The 22254-nt window shown below is 38.1% G+C and overlaps 1 protein-coding gene across 1 annotated transcript in view; it reads right to left on the bottom strand.

Moving 5' to 3' along the window:
- Nucleotides 1–509: 509 nt before the first annotated feature.
- The window catches only part of HSDL2 (hydroxysteroid dehydrogenase like 2), a 46951-nt gene continuing 25206 nt past the window's right edge, over nt 510–22254 (bottom strand). Inside the window, exons 2-11 of the mRNA XM_026061575.1 lie at nt 16005–16168; nt 15437–15535; nt 15179–15293; nt 12519–12622; nt 11424–11522; nt 5420–5614; nt 4830–4901; nt 3250–3447; nt 2455–2583; nt 510–1234 (exon numbers count right to left, since the gene is read on the bottom strand). Coding sequence (XP_025917360.1) covers nt 1122–1234; nt 2455–2583; nt 3250–3447; nt 4830–4901; nt 5420–5614; nt 11424–11522; nt 12519–12622; nt 15179–15293; nt 15437–15535; nt 16005–16168 — 1288 coding nt within the window. The 3' untranslated portion in view covers nt 510–1121. The remainder of the gene's footprint in view (nt 1235–2454; nt 2584–3249; nt 3448–4829; nt 4902–5419; nt 5615–11423; nt 11523–12518; nt 12623–15178; nt 15294–15436; nt 15536–16004; nt 16169–22254) is intronic.

The following is a 22254-nucleotide window of genomic DNA, read 5'->3' as shown; positions in this document are numbered from 1 at the left end:
CAGAAAGTGAGGTAGCTGGAGGCAAAGACATTTATCCAAGATCACCCAGAAGGCCAGAGGCAGAAACAGGAATGAAACATAGGTCTCGACAGTTCAGTCCTATGTGCTGTATGATATCATTTCCTCCAGTGTTCACTGTTAACAAGTGTGCACCCTGATGAACAGTGCTGTTACTTCAACATATGAAGAATACAATTTTTAGCAGAAAAAGCATTATGTTTAAAATACTCCTTTTAAAAACACTGCTATGTGATTGGAATATTAAATAACATTTGGATACATAACAAAGTCTGAGAGCTTTTCTGGGCATACTGTTAATAGGAGTGACTTCTGAATTTGGCTGAAACATTCATCTTAAATTCAGATTATAACATTGAGAACACAAGAAACGTTATATTGCTAGAATAATCACATTAACCGGAGAGGCTATATGGTAGATTAATAAAAAAGTTTCCCAGCCCATTCTTCTGTCTTTTCAGCACTTCACTGTCTTTTGACTACACGTGGCAGAAAGCATACAGCCCTTGTACAGAAAGAACACTTGCATATCACCCAGGGTATGTCTGTGCAGCACAACACAGTTGCAATCCAGAGGTATGAGAACTAGTGTAGGTAACAAATCCAGGAAAGCAAAAAAAAAAAAAAAAAAAAAAAAATCAATGAGGCAGCTTTTTAGTAGGGGTATTTAGTCCCCTAGAGTGACAATACTGTTTCCATTTCCAAGCCAACTCAGGAATCTCTGCATGGCACTTTTATCATATAAGCAGATCTGCAGTCTGGCATTTGTTTATTTTTGTTTTTTATGGGTCATGTGGGCAATCAAGAAAAATATTCATTTCAGATGTCCTTCATTACGAAGGTAACAACCATGATTCAAAATGATCCTGAAGAAGAGCAGAAGAAAAGGAAATATCTCCAGCCTACTAGGTATATTCTGGAGAAGGAATTTGTATAACCACAAACAAACACCTTCCTGTCTTAATCAGAGTGAGTTATTTCTTCTCTAAAAATTTCACATTTTATCCATAATTATTATACTGTATCAAAGCAAGAACTAGCATTTTAAAACAGCACTGTGGTTTTATTTGAAAGGCCAATGTTCTACTAGTAAGCCTTTCCCCTCACAGTTTGGAGTTGAGCTGTACCAGCACCTTTTCCAGCCTCATTGCTAATGCCATATTACCACTAATCTTTAATTTTCCTGACATGAAGGCCATGGTCGGCTTTAGTTTACCTAAAAAGAAGAAACAGAGTCATCAAGAAACAGTCACACAGGAAACAGTAATATCATTACAATAAGATYTACCACTTCCTCAGAAATTCCTCTTTGATATATATTTGGTATTTTTATCCACATTAAAAAAGCTAAATCATACTCTTTGGTTAAATCTCATCCCCCTCAAATGTCTCAGTCTAACAAAGTATTTCCACATGTATCAAATATAAAAATGTATTGAAAGCCTTTGCTGAAAAGGACAAGGCTGATTAATTGAAGTAGAATTTGCTTTTCCACTTCACTTTTAAAGGCATTTTTTGAGGACTTCATTAATGTTTAACTTACTTAATGGATAACTTCCTTTACCATGATTAATCTATTATCTTCTGACTTTTTTTTTTTTCAAGTTTGTTAAAGGAGGTTCAGATTTGTTTTGAACAGTGATAAACCTGGAAATCAGAGTTATGAAAAAGTACAGTTGCCTAATACTATAGCAAGTGTGACTGCCCTTTGTCCAACAATACATAGTAAATTTTCACCATAAAAATCCTTTCTAGAACTGAAACAAATTCACTAAGAGTGCAGAACTGCATCAGCTTTTGTATGCTATCACTTAACTGAAGATTAGGTTACAAATGATCTCAGTTGAGCAAGACCATGTAACTCAGGCCTTGGGGAGAAGGCAAAAARAAACAAACTAGTTTATTTTGCTACCAAGTTCTGTAACAAAAATATCTTATTTATTAGTTTTATTTAGCAGAAATTAAATCTGGGGGCATGAAAGGAGACTATTTGCTATTTCAACAACAATTTAAGGCATGAATGCAAAAAATGAAACATTTCATTGTTTGCCTGTATCAGTGCATCTGAATAAAGCAAATGCTTTGTACACTCTCTGGAAGCAACATGCATACTCAGAATATGCAGGGTAAATATTAGAGATCTGTGGAAAAAAAGCTCAACAGCTTGACTAAATCCTTTCTGAAGCTGCATTCACTACTAGAATTTTTATAGCTACTTAATAGAGCAGTAAAAACTTTTATGCTCGTTTTGTTCTCCAACTGTAAGAGCTAAGAAAGATCAAAAGGGTTACATCCTACTTTCACCTGAGCCACAAAAAGCCTAAATCTCATTCAATTATAGAGTCACAAAAAGAGGGAAGGCTGTCTACTAATCATGTGAATGACTTCTGGGCACAAGTAACTGCATCCACTTTGTTAAATATATTTGTTACTCACCTGTGAACATTTTCACAAAGTCAGCACTTGACATGCTCATAACTACATCAGCCTTCACAGGAGGCTTGCCGCAACCAGTGCTCCCACCTTTGGTTTTAAGGTCAATATACCAAGTGCCTCCATCATCACCTGAACAGAACAGTGAAAACATGATAGTGCAGGAAAGAGGGCTGCACCTTACTCTTTACCATCAGTCAGACAGCTATTTTCTTTTTACATTCGGCATAATTATATATGCTATTTACCCTGAAGGTGCTCTGCAAGAAGTTAACACTTTTCCCACACTCTCCGTACAGTCAAAGCCAGTCTTTGGCAGATGCCCTGTAATACCACATATCAGGGGACATGGGCAGAAGAACCCAAAGGGAGCAGCTTGCTGACAGAACTACTGGCAGCTGGCACTTTTAACATATCCCTGGACCTACTGAGTAATCCCAATATATTTTCATTCTAACCTGTGCATTATGTCCAGCGTTCTGACAAAGTCTGCCCCCACACACCACACACATACATTGTATGTAAAACAAACAAAAAGAATACCAGAAAAAAATCCCACCACTCCCCCCCTACAACCAAGCAGGTGTGGAGAAAAATCAGGAACTACTAGTCATATGGCAGGAGCAGCAATTCCTACATTTGCTGAAGTTGGTCCTGTAAAGTGGCATTACACGGAGGGTGACAAAAGATGTTTTGTTTCTCAATTAGCTTTAAAAGATGAATGTTTCTCTGTGAAAACACCAAATGTATTTTGCTATAAATGTGAGCATGTGAAGATTTAACAAACGAAAGTCTTACCAGATAATTCAAACTGAAAGACACCCTGAATAGCTTTCACAAATTCTTCACTTATTGCTCCCTGAATAACTCTAAATGTTTCTGCAACAGGACTCAATGGCTTGGCTGAAGCAGATTCTAAATCAACCTTAGCTCCATCCAGTCCTTCGTGCTTGGGTTGACTTGATTTCTTTTCCTCTTTGAATGCTTGGGAAGCACCTACAAAAAATAGATTCTTTTTCTCCGTAAAATGCAAAATACCTTTTTCTTAAGTAAAAAAGTCTGTTCAGAAAGTACATATACACATTTCCTGACCAGTGGTGATGTTCTAATATTTAAGATAAGCAGTTATTCTGTTATTTGGGAAACGAGTTTCCCAAATCAAAGGATTTTGCTATTTTAGTATTAAACCTCCCCCAAAAAAGGATGTTTTAGCACCTGGAAATATGAATGGGTGTGCACCAGTAAAGATAATTCCATAATATATTTCATTTCCTAATACATCGAAAGAAAAAACAAAATAAAAATTCAGCAGAACTCTGACTGTCCACAGTTCATTACAGATGCTTTACACAGCCTGACATCATTTTCCACACAATCCATATACTTCTTATAACACTAACATCCACAAGTGTTTTGCATTTGTATATCTTTCTCAGACATGGATATTTTCATTAATACCATTTTAAGGGCTTCTGAGTTGTAAATCAATTCACTGTCTTAATCAGCATTTTACTATACTGCAGTGAAAGTATGAGTTTAACAATAAAGGATAGCGTTTGCAATTTACAAGGCATATCAGGTTGCACAGCCTTTTAAAATGTCTTAGAAAGTCTGTTGTGTCTTAAGTATCAAAAAATTAATTATGACTGTTTTGTCAACCCTTACTAAACAACTTTGGTTGTGAGGCCCAGGGAATTAACAGCATCAGTCCCTGGCTGAAAAAATACTAGCACATTTTCTCAAATAGTAAATTAGAGGGAAAGGGAAGTGATCTATTCAAATATAGCCTCCTTGTACCTTTCCGTTATCCATATTTTGGCACTCCTTTAAAACCTAATCAGAATTCTTATTTGCCCTCCAACTGTCAAACTACAGCTTTCAAAACAGCAAAACCGATGATTTTCTAAAAATTTTTCTATTTCATCTGTGAGATGTTTACATTTGTGTAAGTTGTACAAGTTTCATCTAAGAAGCAATGGATGTTCTGCTTCATGTTTTCTGGAAAAATTAGAGACATCATATGACCTTTCTGCAAAATGTGCTTTTTGCTACTTATTTCTTTTTCCAGAAACATTTACCCATTACTTTCATACTACTGAAATTCAGATAGTCAAAAAAGGATTCTTTAAAATAAGGCACTGATTTTATATGATGAAAGTTTCGAAGTCCTGTGGAAGGCAACATTCTTTCCTAACATTAAGTACAGACACACTGCAACACTTCCAAAAATTATGCACCCCAAATGAGAAAAGGGTTTTGTCAGCTAGCTTGAATGGAGTTCTTGTGAGAAAACAAAAAAGAACTGAAATATAGATGGCATTAATTATGATCAGATATAAGAGTCAATGATCAACTTTTACACGTAGTGCTTTCCCTACCATGCTGTTCTAGTTTCATTGTTATCACATCAGGTTCAGCATCCAAGAAGAAGTCAGGTAACAGAGGGTGACCTAAACGGGAGGTAAGAGGGGAGATAAAAAAAAAAAAAAAGAGCAAGTCCAAGTAAAGACAAACAGTATAAGCAAGAACCCATTTTGTATGAAAATAAATCCTAGTTTGTAAATAACTAAAACTATAGTCTGAAGGAAAGATAGGCCAGCAGTAAGGCAAAGCCATACGTTTGTTTGGTTAGGTTTTGATTCATTTTAAATCAGAACTAGAAGCCTCTTAAGTTTGCAACGAAGAGCATCTGAAGAACAAGAGAAACCATCTCACCAGCTGGTAAATAGTAATATACGCATCTACAGTGCATTTGCTCCTTCTTAATGGATTTTTTTTTATTTAATAGACATTTAATGATTAAAGTCTTTGTGGACTGGTCTGCGCTTCCCAGAAATGCATTTTCTGAAAGTTGAGGCAAAAACTTTGCTACAGAACAAATTTAAGAACCTTTGAGAACAAAACAAAAATATTTGTTCTCCAAAACAGCCTTCCTTGCTAAACTTCTCAACTTAAAGAACTGTTTTACCTGGTGCAATTGCATAGACATCAAAATCCTTAATTCCTTCTTCTCTCAAGAGCGCTTCATCAATAACGAAGTTTCCAGTGAAACTTTTTGGTTTTGTTAAAATGCAATATGCAGCATCTGCAAGGATGTCCGTTTTTCTGCACTGTTTTTCTACTCCACTTCCTCCCAGCATATTCATAGCAGCTGTATAAATGGCTAGAAAGTTCAGAGAAAAAGAAAACAAAGACAACAAAAAAACAAAAAGAAAACATTCATTGATGATATTATATTCTCATCTCTCATCTGGCAAGTTAACAAACATTATTTTTCTTTCACAAGAAAAGAAATCATGCTTTCCATAGCTTTCACAAAGCTATGGAATACTACCAACCAACAAATAATTATCTTCAAGTACCAGTGAAAATAAAGAAAGCTATTTACAGAACCAAAAAGAGGAATAATGGGAAAGGCTTCTTAAGACATTCATGTCCCACTATCCCTCTATCAATGCACATGTATCTGCACTAGTCTTCTTCCCTCATGGATTTCTTCCAGGTTATTCAGGACATGAAAAACTAACAGAACTATCTTTCTCAGAGTGAATGTATGATATTAGCAATCAATGGGTGTTTTATTCAGTGATAACCATGCTGAATGTCTTCTTGCTTAATTTTAACCTTGCAATAACTCATGGGACAGCAATGTCTCTTGTAAATTAAAGATGAGAATCTGAATAGAGAAAACTTGAATAACTTGTTTAATATGCCACAAAAAGGCTGATCTCCAGATCTCCTGTGCTTTTGGTTCTGTTATTAACTAACTCTACTAACTACTGAACTGTTCCATTGTCTTCCTTATTTTTTCCCACAGAGAAACTAACACTGTGGCACATGTAAACTTAAGTCCTTAATTTGCTCTTCCTAGTTGAGGCATCTACTTCATTTTACTTCCATGTTCTTCTGCAAAAAAAGTTGTTTGGTTCCAGCTTCTGGTATTTGCCATGTTATTGGCCTTCCATCATATCATTTTGCTTCATAACTTCTTCCCATCTACTGTTCAAGATCCAACACACGCTGTCCCTCCCTTGTATGTTCTGGGGCAGATTCGCAAATCCTTTCGTACATTTGAGGCTGGCAGGTCCTGGAGGTGGAAGGATAAACTGGATTGCAAGTAACTTTTGTCCTCCTTTTAGTGCTCACACTCCATACAAAGACGCAGAAATGATTACAACATCCTTTAACAAGCAAAGAATAGGCATTGCACAGAATCCATCTGTCTGATGCCTCATTCACTTTCCATATAAGAACTGGGAAAAGGAAAAAAGGTTTTAAATGCTGCTAGAGAGATCCTACTCAAAGTGTGTTCTGGAAAAGTGCAAAAGGTGGCTGACCTTGTCCACTCATTTCCAAGGCTTATTCTACTCTTCTGTGGTGAGGATTAGATTTCATATATTTTTGATCAATCTCATTTTCTTTTTTATTTTAAATCAACTGAACTGCTATAAACACGTTCCTATTTGAGATAGATGGCAAACAGATATACTATACAAACAGTTTCCCTACGTCTTTTTCTCCTTTTGAAGGATAGGATGTCCATTAGCCTTTCTTTGGTCCTCTGGGATATGACCTGTCCCACTTTTCTTTTTTTTTTTCTTTTTTTTTTTTTTTTTTTTTTTTAAGATAACTACTGACAGTTCAGAGATTATTTCAGACAAGTACTCTGATAAAATTTATCAGGTCCTGTTGACCTGAATACTTTCAGTTATTCTAATGATGCATTAACCCGTTCACTTTCCCTGGACCACATTCCTGCCACTTTCCTGTTGGTGTCAACTGTTACGCTTCTAAACACAGTGAGCGTCTATGTGCACAGACCAAAGCAAAATGGCTTTGTACAGCTTCTGCTTCATACTCTGGCTGTCCATCCTTCCACTTACTCTATGTAAAGAGTGTCTGCTTTTCCTCTAATGCACATAAAGAGTCTTCCATGTGCCCCACTACTAGTAGCTCCCAATATACAGCTACTGTTCATACACAGTCATCCTTTGTGATGGGGTCTCCCCCTCTTCCTTTCGGTAGGCTTTCTCTTAAGTTTTAAGTAATGGAGAGCTCCTGCTACCTTACTACCAGCATATTTTTGTGTGTTTAACAACGGTTAATTTTCTCCTAGATAGCAGATCTGAAGTCTGATTAACCAATATCAAGGAATTTGCATCCATACTAACAAAGTGATAACCTCCAGTGCTGAGATTAATCATATTAATATGAGATTGTTGTAGATGTTTTTTGATTAAAATTTTTTTTTCTTCAGCTCTATTTTAGATACCATAGAAATCTGTAACTCATATCTCTGTGCGTGATCACATGGAAGTAGTTAACTTTCTCTCTTTTGGAAGATAAAAGTTTTGAAACAATTTTTGTTTATTCTAGACAATGAACATTATTATCTCCTTTTATACTTGAGGGCACAACTATAGTTGTCATGGAGGCATCACTGATTTATATAAACTTAGAGAGCTGATACCTAACGTTCCTAACACTTAAATTGAATAAGCAAGAACAGATTTAGCAACACAAAGCTCCCTCTGCATGCAGAACTTTTGGCTTTGTAGAAACCTTCATTACTTTTTAAATTACTTTGCAGCATCTCACAGAGAAAGAACTTTATAAACAAAGAAGTATTAGAATACACTGTTGCCATTTGTAAACTGAATCTTCCTTCACTTCAGAACCTCAGGTTCTGCTGGCTTCTAAGGAGAACAAATATTAGCCACATTCAAAAGAGATTGCCAGCTTCTGCAGTGTTATCCTCTTATCAGATACAAACATTTTAAAGGACACCATGGCACCCAACCACACAATGGAAAGCTACTACTTTCTTTGTTCTTTTATTTTTAAAATAAGAATACCAGATTTTGCAGAAGTTGAATTCATCTAATCATGGACATCCTTCAATACTTATGATCAGATCTGGGATGTTGGTACCGTTACTGACATTTGGAATGCTACAGCATATGCAAACACTGTGAAGAAATAAGGCATTCAGCTACAGAACACAAGACACTTGATTTCTGACTATAAAGTCATCTCTCTGAAAAATTTCTCATTGTGAATGGGTTAACAAGTTCTTCCAGGTTTTGTTTTCTCTTGTCAAAAAAACCAAGAGGCTGAATTCTTGAGATGGGGAAGGGGGGGGTGCAGGTAGCAGGGGAAGCTAAATTGCAAAATAAAGATCTAGTATGATCAGCTGGTGTCCGCAACTAGAATTCCTTAGCTTTCAATTATATGCTTGGGCCTACAAATCCACTGACTCATTTCCACAGAATTAGCAAATGCTTTCTCCAGCGTATCCAGAATCATATAGAAAAGGTCTTGAACATTCAGAAGGCTTTGGAGGGTGCACATAACGGCGCCTATGCATGTACTTACAATAAGCAAATAATCTTTAATGTCTTGTGCAGGAGAAAATCAGTCAAATTACTTATGTTCCCTGCAGTTTGATGGCAAGTCCCTGTCTAGACGAGATATTCTAAGTGAATTCCTTCTTTTTGCCTAACTCTCATAAACAATTTACATTGCTTAATCAGTCAGTCAGCTTCAGTGCCCCCAAAACACAACATGGTAGTTAAAAGATCTCCTCTGCTAATGGGAAACCAAATTCTTCCCATACAGAAGATTCCAAGSAGACACAGAACCCAGTTAGCAGCAGCATTTTAGGTACAAGTCAGGAGGAGGGGCATGTGGTTTAGGAAGCTGAGGGCTGTAAGAACCGAGTCTCATGGCCCTACTCCAGATATCAAAGTTAGACCCTGGGGAGTCTCCAATTAAACTTTTCTGAGGTTTCCCTGGAGCACTCAAGAAGCAAGTATCTGGATGCCAGTGCATACTCCTTATAACTCTTTCAGAAGCATAAAATAAAACAGGTACCCAAAACTTGAATGGTGAGTTTTGACTCCATTGCAAGGAAGGTAATCCAAACTCTGAAGCTATACCTGCACTTTCCTTCAGTACACCAAAGATGAAGAGCTAATCCTGAAAAACAGACAGTTCTCTCTACAAATCTACCCTGTTTACTAAAACACAGACATATCAGCACTTTTTCTTTCTCTTCCTTATCTTAAGACTAAGATAGACAGCCAAATGCAATCGGTGCCAAATACAAAGCTGTTCTTCATGTTGGAGACACCCTTAAGAATATAAGCACTCTCAGAATTTAACTCTGACAACCCTGAAAGTATGACCTTTGCCAGAGAAGACAAATATACCATTATCAAATTCCAAGAGCTTCTCCCAATTCCTTGCACCCAAAACTCAAGATCCACTCATGAACAGGGTGAAAAAACAGACAAACAGAACATCTCTGGGACATCTGTATTTTGACTTAAGCTAAAAAGATTAGCTTGTAGACAGGAATTTTAAACTGTCTAGTCTGAAAGTTACAAACAGAAGACAAAATAACTAGAAATATCAGCAAAAAGAACAAACAGCAAACTTAACTACATCTTTTTAACCTTTTATCTATTAAGTATCACAAGACCCAATTCAATAGTGTAAATATTCAGCAGCTATAGAAACTAATCACTTATCATAAGTGACTAACATGTTCTCTTAGCTCCTCCAATCTGGAATAATTGAATAAACAGGAATTATAAGAATAAATATGCAGGCTGCATGGGGAAAGTAGCAGAAAAAATGTAGTGTGTAGCATTTTGTGTTTTTTGATTCTTAAAATTAAAGTTCAGCTACTTCTCACACAATAGAATCTAGCATGATGTACATGCAGGTTTTGTACCCATATAATTATCTTTCAGAAACTTGATTCCTTACCAAAATACTTATATGAATAAAATACATGGTTACAAGGCATCCCTTTACTGGTAGGGTCTAAGATGCAAGTAAGCATCCTGACCAACGAGAAAGGTCACTAGGTCTGTCAGACATGCTAATCCAAGTGTTAAAGTGAGTACCATCTAGAGTATTAATCAAAGAAACTAAGCTGGTTTTGACTGAAATCATAACTTTTGCTAATATTCCTCATTTTAAACAAAGCAAATCAGAGTGTTTCCACACTAGAAGTTATGACAGGCCTGCAGCTCCCAACAGGAGAATGTTAAAAAGTGTCTGGGTAAATTTGGTACCATTTCATACATTCTGGTATGCTAACAGCTAACACCAGAAGATCTCACTTCATGTTAATAATTCCTCCCCCTTCAGGGAGGCTCCACTGGTTGATGGAGTAAGCTCTTTTCTTATAATGTCTTCTAACACAAGGACTGGGCTCACATCATTAAAGAGCAGGATTTCCTTCCAATTTTAAGATCAGTATCATTTTTGCACACAGATATATTTGGGATAAAGAGATTGGCTTACTTTGGCAAACAGCTGACTAGAAAGCCTGAGCTGCAGCTCCAATCCTCACTGACAACAAACCTAAGTTAACACGACATGGGAATGTCACACTTTTTTTCCTTCTACAAAACTCTCTGATTTCCTATGAACAGCAAGCAATGTCAGAGGGTTCTGTGAAAAACTGTCTGCTGGACCAGTATGCAAAAACTTATAGGAATTTTTTTTTTCTGCATCCACAGAAGTATGTCAGTTCAATCTAGATCTTGCCAATCTAACCAGCAAAGATTTCTAAATAGTGCTACATAGACAGGTGTTTGATACATACTAATGTAAACATGTTAGTATTTCTGTGATTCTATACAAACCAAATCTCAGGGCCTGTGAGAGGGAGCACTGGCAAGCCAAATGGCTTCAGCTAACTGAAAGGACTGAATGGGCTGCAATCTAGCTGAAGACAAGTTTGGATCAAAGTGGCAACTGTCTATTGAGAACTTTGAACAAAAAACAACACCTATGTGAGATGAACAAAGACTATGCAAAAGAACTATTCAATGTCCTGAATCAATTTCATAATTTTCATAAATAAGTTTAAAGTATATTCAAAGCCAAATAAATCAAGCCACAGAAGACAAAATACAAAAATTAGTTATTAGTACCATTTAAAAAAGAAAAGTCACCTGTTTTAGGCCATAAAGCATTGACAGCAACTTCTCCTCTAAATTCTTCTGCCATTCCCAAGACACACATGGACATCCCATATTTAGAAATGGTGTAAGCTAAGACAAGAAGTATAAAAACAAACAAACAAACAAAAAACCCCCACAGTATTTAGTATGATAAAAATTGACTGTTCATGTTCAAACCTTTAATTATGGAGCACAGAAAAGTCAAGTTACTTGTTCATAAAGAAAACTAAGTCTCTTAGGACAAAACAGTATATTTTTAGACTAAAAATATTCATACACACACCACCAGACATGAACTAGTCTGCCATTTTTTTTTCCACTAGAACTAAAATGAAAGCTATGCAACTATTATTTTTTTAAACAAACCAAAACAATGACTGAAGTATAATTGCACAATTTTTTGTTGTGTGATCTATTCACAGCACTCAACAGAGCTCTCAAATTTTTCCTGAGACCCAAGGCATACTAACTGCTTATGACCAATCTAATGTTCTATGAAAAAAAAAAAAAAAATCTATATCCCTCTTTTCATTTTTCAGAAAGGAAATTTTTGGGGGGAAAGAACTGGGCCTTACTGTGGAAGTTTATGATGACAACTGTCCAAAATTAAAAGGTGTTTACAAGTTTGAAATGAACAATGTATGTTTTAACCTCAAAACAGAATGAGGGCTCATTCCCTCCTCAAAATTACTTTTCATTTAATAAGATAACCTTTGAGTTTTATCTCTATTAAAGGAAATGCAAAACTGAAGCAGTAAGAAAAACGATTTTGATTTTCTATCTCTATTTGGAACAGAAACCATTTTGAAGTTCTAAAATTCCCCAGAAAAAGCACAGACTCTTACCTATGTAGCTTTTTTGAAAACTTAAAAGACATACTGGGCCATGAAACCTGCATTACTTCCTCCCAAAACAATTCCTTTCAGGCGAGGTACAGAACATAATGGGGAACTGTTAGTTCCAGTATATATTTATAGTTAAAAATACAAGATTTGGTATTCTGGGCTGTCACTCCTGCACATTTCACCAGGTTTTTATGGGGTTATCAAAAAACTAATAAAAACAAAGACATTGAACACTACTTACCACAATGATTTTTGAACCAGACGGGATTCAGATTAAGAGGTGGGCTGAGGTTCAGGATGTGGGCATTCTTGCTCTTTCTCAAGTGAGGAAGGCATATTTTAGACCTGAAAGGTAAAAGTCAGAACAAGTCAATAACCTTTTATTTTATGGAAGATAGTAAAAACATTTTATCTGACCCACCACTATTTTCATTTATGCAAAGGTCCTACACTAAGCTAAGACCCTGCCCTTATACCAATTATTTGATTAACTCATATAAAGAACAACAACAATAAAAAAGATCTGTCCTATTTCATTTATCTCAGGCATAGTACTCACACCTGAGAACTGGGCCACATCTTCCAAACAGTGCTCCTGCAGCTACTAAAAGCAAATTTTCCAAATACTCAGAAGCCATAATCTCCTTATAATAGTTCTGGTAGGCGCAACAAAACCATACAAGGGACCAAGCCAAATTATCAGTGCAGTGCATCTTTTAGTCATAAATATATCATCTCTTCTGATTGCACATACATTTCTTCTTTAAAATCATGTTATAGAAATAATAGTGTATAATGAAAGGTTATTACAAGCATTCTAAGCAAAACTGAAAACCTATTCTCTGCTGATTGGAAGGGTCACCTATTTCATTTCACTTAGAATTTACAGTGTTAAAGAGGAACAAGTACCTGTAAATCATAGCTTTCACTTTATTAGAAACTGTCATTTGATTTCAATTCTACAACTAGGGTACACTTTTACATTTGATCTCTGCTGGAAATCAATCAAATTTTTAATCAAGGTTCACAGGGAGGACAGGACTGCAGTGGACTACATTGCCTACCTAATATTTACACATTTCAGCGGGATGTATGCCTACTGTCAGCTACAGAAGTGATACCTACAATTGCAAAGTCATTAAAACAAGTACTATTTTTTACCACTATTTAAATGCACTGGGATTCCAACTCTTTTCAGCAAGTGTGAAGTTCACTAACAGATGTTTCACATTTGCTTAATGCACAAGAGCTGCAAACATGCCAACAGGTATACTCTGTAAGATGAGATGCCCCCCATACCTCTTCCACACAGACAAAAAAAATCCACACCATTTTTTTTCTAGCTAGTATAATATTTTCAACATTAAAATGACAACAAATCTCTTCAAATCACTGACAGAATCTACATAAAAAACAAAATGAAGAAAAGGCTGAAATGCTTGGCTAAGTTTTCCCAATTGATGATTATAAAAGCAATGACAAAGGCCATCTGTAACTTTCCTTGAGAGGCATTAATCTTTCATGTATTTTTCCATTTGCAGCAACATGTTTTTCTCTTTTTTAAGGCAGAGGAGTTCCCAAACGAAAGATGACTTTAAGAGTTCTCCTCTAATTTGGAATAGCCAGATATCACCATCAAGAAAGTGACTGTCACTGTTAACGAAAAAAAATGAGCTTGCCAATAACAATACCATAGAACCTACTCAGAGATCTAGCAAGAGACATTTAGCAAGAGGTTTCTCCCGAATACCAAGTTCCAAAGACAATCTTTCCTTGTGAGCATAGAACCTCTTACACTCACAGACTTTCAGAAGCAGGCAACCCAGGGCAGAAGTAAGAAATCAAACTCTACAAGCATGTTTCTCTGTCTCACTCACTTTCTTTCTACATACTGTGCAGGTGACTTTCTAGTTCAGAAGAGTACTATGCATGTGTATTCTTTAACTACTTCAATGGCAAATCCTTTCACTGATTTTAAAACAGCAGAATTTAAGGAATATAATCATAATGTCTGATAATCAAATTCAACTTTATGAACTGGAATGATGGACACTATTCTAGATCAAACTGCTCTGATATAAGAGACCCTGATCACATCAAGTAACGATTTAAAGTAGAGAATCGGCATCATACTATGGACTTTTTTTAATGCAGCCCTGTTAAAACCAAGGTTTTACATTTAACTCAGAGCAGCTATAAGACACCCTGCAAATCTAAAGATGACTCCTTAATGAACCTAGTTGGAAAAATGAGCAAAACAAGGGCCACAAATTGTGAAATCAATTCTTGGTAATATTTAATTAAGAGAATCAATAAGCTCAAAATAGTGGCAAACACTTTAGATCATTAACTCTTGTATTTCTCACTTATTTATGTTATTTCATGTCTCTTAAGACCAAAAAGAAACTTAGGAGAAGGAAGTTGACAAAGAAGATATTGCAGCTGAAGTTCACAAATGGTTAACCATTTTGCTTGGAATGAGAGAACAGAAAACATTTAGCAAAACCGAGCTGGAACTCCATTTGACAGAAATACACTAGCTTATCTGTTTGCTACCTGCATAGGGGGGCTTATGAATTTTTAGCAACAACAGTAATAAGACCCAGATTTATTCCTACTAAAAGTACATAATTTGGAGGAACAGCAATGTCATTGGCAACTCCCCATGAAGATCAACATTTCTTCCAAAATAATTACTTTTTCTAACTGTCAAATGCCAATTAATTCTTGCAAATGTTAATTTCAAATGAGTCAGTCCATAACTGAGCAATTTTCTGTGATTCTGTACAATACTTTTACTTGAACTCTAGGCTAGTGAGACAGCTATACAATTTCCTGCATAAACTGAGGTAACAATCACATTTTCTGTAACAATTACTGTTTCCCTCTCTCAGCACTTACGTAAGGTAGGTTCCTCGTACATTGACATCCATCATAAGATTGGCCTTCTTTGTTTCTGTTTCCAAAGTGCCAGACAAAGAGATGGCACTTGCATTGTTTACCAAAATATCAATGCCTGTTTAAAAAAAAAAAAAAGTCTCACATCATCATTTTAAAATACAAAGCATAAGTAAGACATGCTGTTCTTTTTTTATTGTTACTCAAAATTTTGAAAAATCTGCCTGTTAACGAGTACCTTCTCCCCACACCTTAGCATACCTCCAAAAGTCTTCACAGCTTTCTCCACAGCATTAATAATTTGCTCTTCTTCCCTCACATTAACAATGCATGGCAGTGCCTTTCCTCCAGCTGCTTCAACTGTGCAGTTAGAAAATAAGACATTTAAAAATTTGCTCTCAAACTGAACAAAAAGCATGAAACTACTAAGAATCTTTCATGCAATGAAATGTTTCAAGACAACAGTGAAAATCATACTCTCAAACAGTGACCTTGCCTGAGTATTACAGACCCATATCACTTCCTTTTTACATGTTTCTTAAAGAACAGAAAAGCCAAAACCATATCCTAACACTGAGAATGGGCATGGTACACACATGCCTCTTCGTTAACATAATATTTTTCACAATTATGCACATATACCTTCATTAAAGTAATATTTTGATAAGTCACAGCATTCTTGGGTGGCAAGAGAAGCATTAGGCTTATTTTATTAAAGGTGAATTGGTGCGCAGAGAGACTAAACAATTTTCCACTCATATATGAAAATTAAGCTAGRACATAGACCTAACCCAGTACCCAAAGTCCAACCTTATCTATTACAACTTACTCTCTTTCGCAGCAGTGTAAATAGTTCCTGGAAGAGTACGGTGGGGTTCAGCTGTCTTGGCAGCTATCACAATGTTTGCACCATCTTTGGCAGCTTTCAAGGCAATGGCTTTGCCAATGCCCCGGCTTGCACCCGTGATGAAGAGTGTGCATCCTGCCAATTTCCTACAAGTGAATGGGAAATGGGGAGTAAAGAAAAGGGAGAACAAAATAAAACCCTGTAAATCATTGACTTTCAACACTCTTTAAGGACAAAAATAATGGGTGCAGTCTTCTAACCAGCTCATTTTCTTCATCATTTTACTAAGAAAACAGCCCCAAAATAAAAAAGAAATGGATAAAGCTAGAGTGCAGTACAGTCTTCCATCGCCACTGAAGATAAGAGGACTTTCTAAGTTTATAAGCTCTGTAAACCAGGATGATTACACAAGTTACCCAATTACATTTCCTCCCCTGTTGGGAAATGGTTCAACACATTGTTTACAACTGAGTTGCTAAGTTCTACAACAATGAAAAAGGAATGTAGATTGTGAAAATGAAACCCCAAGTTCTAACGATACAATACACCTACATAGCACTCTCTAATTTACGTGTCCCAGCATTCTAAACACAAAGAACCAATGCCTTAATGTGATATAAAGCTGAAATTCATAATCATAAAGTCTGTGCAGCRTGCCAAACACAAGAGCCAAAAATGCATTAGCTTGATTTTCAGAAACAGCAATTATTTATATTAAAAATTTTACACTAAACTCAGCAGTTTCCCAGTAACTATACTTAATCTAACCAAAAAATGGGTTCAATAAAAACCTTTGGAAAAAATAACAAGTTTTAGAGTCTCAGAAGGATATGTGGCTTACAACCAAACAATGTCACTGAATTTTTGAAGAACAAAAAACAAAACAAAACAAAAACTCAGGTCTCGTTTAAAGCGTATTTGACAATAAAACATCTTAGACAACTGGTTTTCAAAATGAAGAGATGTGCATTTCAGTGTTCTCCATATAACTTGTGTTACTTTCCGTAATTTAGTGAAAAAACAAAAATGCAAGCTTTCAACCCTATTTAAAGCATGCATACAAACAGCCCTACAGCAACTTCAACTTTCACTCACATCACAAAATGCTATATACAGGATTTTAAACTTGCACTAGTATTCCTTTACGTCTGTGACAGACTTTACTTACTCCTCCTTCTCCAGGCCATAGTTTTCTCTAAGCAAACTGAGATCATCTTTCTCTCTAACAAAGTCAAGGAATATAAGTGTTTGCTTTCAAAAGACAGAACTGAGATGTGAAGGTGTCTGCCGCAGCAAAGGTATTCTTAGGCATTAGAAGAGTCCCAGGAAGTCAATGAAGCCCTGCAAGTGCCAACTCAAAGAGCATTCTCCTATAGAATTGGATCTCAGAGAGGCAGAGGAAGAAAAAAATCTCAAAACAGTGAATCACAAAACACTACCACCTAGAGCTAGTCAAATGCTCAGTGAGAAAAGTTCATTTCAGTAATACATAGTGATAGCATTACAGAGTAAAGTAAGGCCAGAATTTGGCTTTTACCTTCAGTCGAAGGTATAAAAGGGAGTGCCTGCTACTCTTGTTGTGCAGCTCTTGTCAGTGATGGGGATTTAGCTTTTACAATCATGGGACTCTCTTTGAGGATTAAGGACCGCTAAAGAGAAATGGGATCCATATGACAAAGCGAGGCAAAAGCATTTTTGCCAACAGGCTGACCAACGTGGTGAGGAGAAGTTTAWATTAGAAATGACAGGGGAGGGACATTACAATACACAGACAAGTGAGGAAGTGGTAAACCAGCATAGAAAGCAAATGATGCAGGGGGAAAGGTATAAGATAGACTTCAGGAATGCTAACACAGGATAGAAGGGGGCCCACTTCAAATATATATACACAAATGCATGTGGCCTGGGAAACAAGCAGGAGTTACTAGAGGTTTTGTGTGCAGTCACACAACTACAACATCGTTGGAATGACCAAGACATAGCGGGACAGCTCGCACACTACCGGAGGAGTGTTGGATGGATGGATACCCTTCAGGATGCTCTTCAGAAGATGCAGGTAGGGAAGATGCAGGAGTGTTGGCTGTCTACATGAGGGCACAGCTCAGACATATGGATACGTTCAATGAGAGAGATGAGAGACTGGTTGAGAGCCTGTTGGTCAGGATCACATGAGAGGCCAGAAAGAGGGATTAGAGTGAGGCATGGGACAAAGCCTCTTTTAAACAACTAGAAGTAGTCTGTGGATCACAGATCATGATTCTCATGAGGGACTTAAACCTCTTTGACACCTACTGGAAGGATGCCACCAACAAACAGTCTAGAAGATTTCTGGATGGTGCTGGGAAGAACTTCCTCATAAAGGTACTGAATGGGCCAACTGGGTGTGACACACAGCTGGATCTGCTATTCACTAACAAAGAAAAACTGGCTGGGGATACAGTAACTTCTGGCAGCCTCAGCTTGCAATAACCATGAAAGGATCCAAGATCCTGTGGGGAGTGAGGAAGGAGAGCAGCASAGTACAGATCCTGGACATGAGGCAGGCAGACTCCACCTCCTTCAGGGAACTGGTAAATGAGATCCTAAGGTATTCATCTCTGAAGGGCAAAGGAGTGCCAGAAAGCTGGCAGGGCTATAAGCCCCTCCAAGCACTAGAATGGCCCATCCTGACACTCAGGAAGACAAGTAGATGCATCAGGAGACTGGCATGACTAAGCAGAAGACTCATGAGAGCTCCAATGCAAAAAAACAGCATGTGGGGCAGAAGCAAGGACAGGCTAAAAAGGAGGAATTAGAAACATTGCCTATGTATTTAGGGGTGGTATCAGAAAAAACAAAGTTCAGCTGCAGCTGAGGCTTGCAAGGGACAAAGGTAACAAGAGCTCCTACTGCTGCATTGGTAGTAAAAGGCTGAACAAGGAAAATGCAGGCCTGCTGCTGAACGGGGTGAGTGATTTAGCGACAGCAGATACAGATAGGGTTGAGGTGCTCAATGTCTTCTTTGCCTCCATCTCCACCAACAAGGTCTCCCAGGCCTCTGTGCTTAGGAGCAGGTGTCAAGGGGAAGGAGAACAACTAGCAGTAGATGACAGTCAAGTCAGGAATTACTTGAGAGGACTTGATCCATACACATCCACAGAATCAGACAGGTTATAACATATGTGCCAAGAGCTGGCTGATGTTCCTGCAAGGCTACTCTCTACTATCTTTGGAAATTCAGGAAGATCAGTGGAGATCTTTGACAACTAGAGGAAAGCAAATGTTGCGCTCATCTTCAAAAAAGCCAAAAGCACAATTCAGGGAACAGCTGGCTGTTCAGCTTCATTTTGACCCTTGGGAAAATCATGGATCAAGTCCCCATGGAGCATATTTAACAAGGTGACTGGAAACTGTCATCCTGAATATACCAAGGGTAAATCACGCTTGACCCACCTGACTGCCTTCTGCAATAAAATAAAAGGATTTGTGGCCAAGGGAACAGCAGTAGATGTCATTTACTTYAGCAAGGCTTTCAACAGCATTTCTCACAATATTTTTGTATCCAAGTTAGGACACTATGGTCTGGATAGGTGGAAGGTCAAATGGATAAAAAAAAAAATGGTTGAACGGCTGAGCTCAGAGCAGGATGGTTAATGAGTCGTACTCCACCTGGAGGCCAGGAACAAGTGGGTTATCAAAGGGAGCTGTCCTGGAACCTGTCCTGTTCAACATCTTATCAATGACCTAGAGGAGGTGAAAAAACACCCTTGGGCTGAAACAATCAATATGCTTGAGGGCAGGGCTGCTATCCAGAGGGACCTCAGCAGGCTAGAGGAATGTTGACAGGAGCCTCATGAAATTCAAGGACAAATGCACAGTCCTGCACCTGGGAAGAGGGAGCCCCTGCAATGCTACAGATTGAGGACTGAGCAGCCAGGGAGCCTAAAAAGGCCCTGGGGGGCTTGGCAGACACCAAGAGCACAAGTCAGCAGTGTGCCCTGGCAGCAAAGCAAAACAGCAGCATCATGGGCTATAGGAAGAGCATAGCCAGTAGATCAAGGGAAGGGATTACCCCTCTCTATTCAGCACTTGTTAAGACCACACCTGAATACTGCCTCCAATTCTGGGCCCACCAATAAAGGTTGCTGATGACAAATGAGAGCAAGTTCAGCAGTGGGAGATGGAGACGGTTGGGGGCTGGAACATTTGTCATGTAAGGAGACAGGAAGAGACCTGGGCTTGTTCAGCCTGGAGAATAGAAAACTTTGGAAGGACCAAACAGCAGCCTCCCCATACCTGTGAGAAGGGTGACTGAAGAGACAGAGCCAGGCTCTTCAAAATGGTGCTTAGTAAACATAAGAGACAGTTGGCTCTTTCAAATTGAAAGATGACAGGTTCAGAGTGGAGAGGTTTAGACTGCCTGCCCCACAGGGACAATCAAACAGTGGAACAGGAGCCCAGAGAGGTTGTGCCATCTCTGTCCTTGGAGGTTTTCAAGTCCTAACTGGAAAAAGCCCTGATCAACTTGGTCTGATCTGATAGCTGACACTGCTTTGAGAGTGAGGTTGGACTAGAGACTTCACAAGACACCCTAGGGTGTCTTGGGTGGCCATGACCCTTGCTTGCAGCTCTCTTCCATGCAATTCCTTCTCCACATAAACCTTTCCTCCACATAAACCTGTCTCTTCTCCCTAGGGCTCACAGATCACCACTGACAACATTCATTTTCTGGAGGTCCTTTCCTTAAATTCTAGCTCCATTATCTCCAGTTCTGCACCAACAGCCCATAGAAACAGCATTCACCAAAATAAGCAAAGACCTACTAACATGAAAAGTTCATTTTCACTTCATTCTCTCTGAGACGTGGAGCTGACTTGATGCTCTCTCTCACACTCCTGTTTATTTTTAAAGCATACTTGCTTCTTTTTCAGTTTTACTACTAATCATCTCTCACTCAAGAAGTCTCATTTATCCTTTTCAACTTGGAGTGACAGCATCTGCAAAGCCAAATGCACCAATCTCTTCAAATGTTTATTCTGTATCACCAAAAGAACAAGGCCTTGCACAAAATTTAAAGCATTTTACCATGTTAAGCACGGTGACAAGCTTGCAAGATTTAGGATTTACTTCCTAATGCACTTAACAGTCAAACAGTTGATGAGATTTTAAAGCATGTTCAAGTCTAAAATTGCATATAAACTGCACTGTGAAGGTTGTATCTTACTTGCTTCCACTCCAGCTGAATTCTAGCAAGAAGATGAAAATGTCAAATTCACCTCTATCTCAGGATCTGAAAAAAATAAAGATGAGCTCCTTTCCCACCAGGCACACCTGCTAATAGAGAAGCCTGCTGGCTACATCAATGATACTTTTTACAGCTTGCTTAGAGGTACACAAAGAATTTACTGAATAATTTACAGGAACAAATAATGTAAACTTACATTCCTGGCTGTTAGCAGTACTGGCTCTGTAAAAAAGCAGTAAATGCCTCTAAATTAAGATTCTATGTTGAAGAAAATTTGATTACCAGTTAGGAAGATACTAGCTTTATACATATACACTTCAGACAGGCTATGCAATTTTGATTAAAATCTTCCAATTTTTATTGTGAAGTGTTCCTGTCAAGCATATTAATTAATAAGCCACACAAAGCCTTCCAAGATCTCTGTCAATCTCCATTTGCACACTTATCTCCTCAACTTGTTTCCAGTCAATCTGTCTTAAAGAAACTCCTTGACGAAAGCCTTTGATGTTAGGCATTGCGCAATTACAACCAGCTGACCCCACAGCTGTAACTTAGGTTGATCCGACCGCCCGAACAAAACCAATTTAGAAACCTGTCATGACAAGAGCAATGCCCTACAACTCCCACCCTCAAGAGCCGAGAGAGCAATGAGAAGACGTTAGGCATGTTAGCACTACCTCTAATTAGAACAGCCCACTGCTTTCACTGTAAGAATTCAGCTTTAGCTCTTTAGAGCGTTGCTGAACTCAAACCATTTGAAACTGAAAACACGTCCATGCTAAGCTACCCACCTCAAGTTGAACGTTGGGGGGGGGGGGAGAAGCGGGCGGGGGTTACCGGAAATTTCTGTTAAACCAGCGTGGCACTATCACGCACCACCCACGACCTGGAAAACACCCCTAAAGCGACGCCGCGACCGCTCCCCGCGCCGGAGAAGTCACTCGGCGGGCAACGAGCGACGGCCGGGCCCCTCGGCCTCGCCTCCCGGCCCTCACCCATCCCCGGCGG

The sequence above is a fragment of the Apteryx rowi genome, unplaced genomic scaffold (genome assembly GCF_003343035.1).
Source record: "Apteryx rowi isolate R43461 unplaced genomic scaffold, aptRow1 scaffold_182, whole genome shotgun sequence".
In the NCBI taxonomy this organism is placed as follows: domain Eukaryota; kingdom Metazoa; phylum Chordata; class Aves; order Apterygiformes; family Apterygidae; genus Apteryx; species Apteryx rowi.
Note: the sequence above shows the minus strand (reverse complement) of the source record. Positions and strands in the feature narration are given on the sequence as shown.